Source organism: Mastomys coucha, unplaced genomic scaffold, assembly GCF_008632895.1.
Source record: "Mastomys coucha isolate ucsf_1 unplaced genomic scaffold, UCSF_Mcou_1 pScaffold5, whole genome shotgun sequence".
Taxonomy (NCBI): domain Eukaryota; kingdom Metazoa; phylum Chordata; class Mammalia; order Rodentia; family Muridae; genus Mastomys; species Mastomys coucha.
Genome location: NW_022196911.1, coordinates 85,372,818 through 85,377,196, shown reverse-complemented (window position 1 = coordinate 85,377,196; position 4,379 = coordinate 85,372,818). Strand labels below are relative to the sequence as shown.

The window sequence follows — 4,379 nt, the reverse complement described above, 5'->3', positions numbered from 1 at the left end:
CCCTCCCCTCCCTCCTCTCCCCTCTCCCTCCCTCTTCTCTCCTCCCCCTCCCTCCTCTCCCTCCCTGCTCAGTGGAATGGAGCATGTCTAAAGACTTTTCGCCTTTGGCTGGGGAGATCATCATGGACAACCTGCAGACCCTGAGGTGCACAATCACAGGACTCACCACAGTAAGTGTCCCCCTGAGGGAGTTGACATCCTCTGCCTTTTGCACAGGAATGCTGGTAGCACACGCCTCCTCTCCAAGCAACAGCAAACACCCGGGCCTCTGGCAACAACTGCCATTCGTTAAGCATGATATGTCTGGTATCCATAATCTGAGTTGGACAAAGGGGTGAGCAGACAGCATGAACCACTTTGTAAGCTGCCATGTTCTGAGGAGATCAGAAAGAGACTGGCCTCGTGCAAGCCCTGCAAGCCGCTGCTTTCTGGATCACAGTCTAATCTGCAGGGGGATCAAAGGCTCTGGGACATCCAATTCTGACTCCCTGTCTGATGGTAAAAATAACAGCCTCATCTGGCCCTCACCCCCACCCACCGCCTCATTGAGATCAGTCATCAACTGGAGTCACACAATTTCCTGAGAGAAATCCTTTCCCCCTGATTAAAAAGAAGGAGAAAAAAAAACTGCTTGAATCTGCTACTACAGAAAAGAAACTCATACATGGCAAAGGTACAACCTCTACATAACATAAACTAACTGTGGATAAAAAGCTAGAACTAGCCATGTTTATTTGTGTAACCAATCTAAACTCAAATATTATTTATGAAGCACAAATGAACATCCAAAATACAAAAAAATAAAAAATAAAAACACCCAACGAATCTGCTCAGATTGAAAAAACTCTGAATTTCCTCAAACAACTACAATTAAGAAAATATTATATATTGTATATATGTATATTTATAATACATATTATGTATATATATGCTATATATGTATATATAATTTTAATCAAGATCTTTTTAATGTAACATTAAGCTTTTTTTAAGATTGATTTATTTATTTATTATATGTAAGTACACTGTAGCTATCTTCAGATATCCCAGAAGAGGGTATCAGATCTCATTACGGATGGCTGTGAGCCACCATGTGGTTCCTGGGATTTGAACTCACGACCTTCAGTAGAGCAGTTCGGCGCTCTTAACCACTAAACCATCTCTCCAGCCCCAACATTAAGCTTTTAAAATTTAATTCAAATAATTAATATCTTAAGGCTTTCATATGGGAGGGGGCAGAGAGATATTTCTGTTGTTTTCTTAGAGGCTAGCCAATTAAAATAGTTATCTGCACTATATAATCCTGAAACCCAGCATTAAAAAGCTGCCGTCCAGCTTATTCTAAGAGAATTCTTGGTGGTTTGGTCACCACCAAGAATCCTGACTTTTAGTCCTAATCGCATGTCTATACCAGAGAGCAGAACTGTGGATTACCAGAGCAAACAAAGCCCCCTGAGTGGGTGGCCCCAGAGATGCTATCAACTGAAGACTGACTCCAACACTGGCTCGCACAGTGGAAGGAGGCCAGGAGGAACCCCAGGGAATTTCCATTGCTTAAAAGAAAAAGTGATATCATGATAAAAATGGAAAGCTCTCCAGAGAGAGGTTCTCTGACATCTAAACTAGCTTTTCTGAGTTTGAGGTTTTTTTCCACTTTGCCATCCAATGAGAGCAACACAGACATTATCCTGAACATATAAATACCTGGAAGTGAATTTATAGTTCTAGACCATCCCTATAACCCAGATGTACATAAAATCCAATTTTCAATGTTAGAGGAAAACGTGTTAACTTCGTTATGTGGTAAGGCAATATCATTGAAATCCTTGCAAACTCTCCATGAAAGATTTTTTTAAATGCAAACAACATCTTATGTTTACAGCAAGCAATCATTCACCCAATTTTGGCTTCTCTGATGCCCCTTTGGTGTCACAGAAAAAGAAAAGAAAAAAAACAGGAGAAAAGAAACCTCAAAACAAACATGAAAGCCATTTTAAAGAAGTTTCAGTAAGCAAAGCTCAACTCCTTAATTCTTTTTTTTTTTCCCCATCTTTTTTTTGAGACAGCGTTTCTCTGTATAACCCTGGCTATCCTGGAACTCACTCTGTAGACCAGGCTGGCCTCGAACTCAGAAATCCGCCTGCCTCTGCCTCCCAAGTGCTGGGATTAAAGGCATGCACCACCACTGCCCCACAACTCCTTAATTCTTAATGCCATAAAAAAAAAAGATACTAAAGAAAATAGGCCATTCTTTTAATAGTGGCTTTAAAATTGAAGTCACACCAGGAAGTTGATTTTTTTTTTCATGCCTGAACAACTGAGTAAAAAAGATGTCCCTTGAAGCACTGTTTATTGTGGCACAAAATGGAAAGAATCCCAGAATCCACCAGTGAAGGACAGGGGTGTGGAAAAGTTCAGGGTGGGGGTTCAGGGGTCGGGGTGGGATTTGGGGGGAGGATGAGGGAAGGCAATGGCTCATAGTGAAACACTATACATCCACGTAAAAGGTGAGCACTCCTGCCTTTGAGTACAAGTCTGCAGGGATATTTATTGTAGCTTGCTAACTTTCTAAAGTAACTTGACCAGGTCCAGGAGCTTGGTGGCAGTTGCCTCTGGGGAGGGGAAAATACGTAGAAAAAGGTGAGGGTGGGAGGTTGCTGTTGCTAGTAAACCTTGTGAAACCATGTGGGTTGTAAGAATTTGTGGTTTTATTGTGTGTGTGTGTGTGTGTGTGTGTGTGTTTCTTGGGCTTTTGGCTTTGTTTTGTTTTTCTATTTTTATTTATTTTGTTTTGTTTGGTTTTTTGCTTGTTTGTTGGTATTCTCAAGAAAGAGATGAAAGGGTGAGTTTGGTGTGGTGAGGTAGGGAGAATCTAAGAAGAGCTTGGGGAGAGGAAATTGATTAGAATACATTATATGAAAAAATTTATACATACAAATGAATATATATATATGATTATGTGTGTATACATATATGTGTGTGTATATGTATAGAGAGAGAAAAAGAGGAAGGAAGAGGGAGAGAGGGAGGGAAGAAGGAGAGAGGGAAGAAGAAGAGAGGGAGGGGAGAATTGGCACATAATTTAGGAACACTGGGAATCAGGAAAAATAACTATGATATTCCAGTTATGAACTCTAGGAAGTACACAGGAACTACAAGAATCCTTCAAATGTGATGAATCGTAACGCCTGACGCAGTATCCCATTTCAATTCTTTGCAGGGCCAACAGTATTTTGTTCAAGTCTCAGCTTACAACATGAAAGGATGGGGACCAGCTCAGACCACAACGCCAGTGTGTGCCTCCCCCTCCAGTAGGTGGTAGCTACTTCCAGGATGACAACACCACACCCGCTGCTCAGCTACTCCATCTCCCTTAGGTGCCCCTGCCAGCGCCCCTCACCCACAGCTTCTCTGAGCAGCAGCTGGGCCACAGAAGACGAATCCCTCTGCAGAAATGCTCCCAGGAGAGCAGCTCAGCAGAGAGAAGGAGGCATTCAAAATCACAACAGGGGTTGCCAACAACAGTGTCTGTCCTTAGTTTTACCCTTCAGAGGTGGCTGAACAGTGCAGCCTCAATTCACTGTCTGTAGAGTGTGTTTGAATCGCATCCTTTCACAGGGCTTTGTGGGGATGGAGAGAGGCTAGCCCAGAGAATACAGCCCATGCTAGTGCTTGCCTTCCTTCCCTTGCCTGCAGTGGACACATCACATTGATCTCCTAGAGAATGAAATCAAACCCCTCCAAATTAATGACATTCAGCCAAAAGCTTTTTTTTTTTTTTTTTTTTTTTTTTTAAATCAAGTTACAAGCCACAAATACAATGTCTAACATTTTTAGTGCTGGCTGAGAAACTTAGTAAAGACCTCTTCTAGTCATTTGAAGATTAATAATTTATGCCTGGCATGCTTGTTATAACTCCCTGTTTGGTATAACCAGAAAATTTAATTAACAAGAACAAACATCTTCAGAGAGGCAAAAGAGCAGACCCTTCTCTACAAGGAGCCCAGCACTCTGGATTGTATTTTCATCTTTTTCAAAAAGTTACTAATATCATAGTCAAGAAGTCCAGGCACTTCTTGTGAGAGTGAGACCTGCTCAATCATTTATGGAAGGAAGCTTGGACCTTATGCAATTGCCATATGCAAATATCCATTTCCCTTTGCCTCACTTTAGGTAACAAAGATGCAGATAAACAGTTCTGCACAGAATATGCACTGCAGCAGTTTACTAACAATAGCTAAATATCATGTGGAGCAAAGAGAATACCCATTACTAGTATAACAGTGAAGTGTAGAATACTCACATCCATATTAAAGATCCAAACATGATCAATCACTAAAAATATGTAAAAGCCATTGTGTATGGATATACAAAAAAAA

The 4,379-nt window shown here is 41.2% G+C and overlaps 1 protein-coding gene across 6 annotated transcripts in view; it reads left to right on the top strand.

Annotated features, from left to right (window-relative positions):
* Nucleotides 1-4,379, top strand: part of Ankfn1 (ankyrin repeat and fibronectin type III domain containing 1) — a 407,382-nt gene that overhangs the window by 334,329 nt on the left and 68,674 nt on the right. For all 6 annotated transcript variants that reach the window (XM_031350944.1, XM_031350945.1, XM_031350941.1 and 3 more), the window contains 2 exons: nucleotides 73-170; nucleotides 3,221-3,311. In XM_031350944.1, the coding sequence (XP_031206804.1) occupies nucleotides 73-170; nucleotides 3,221-3,311 (189 nt within the window). The remainder of the gene's footprint in view (nucleotides 1-72; nucleotides 171-3,220; nucleotides 3,312-4,379) is intronic.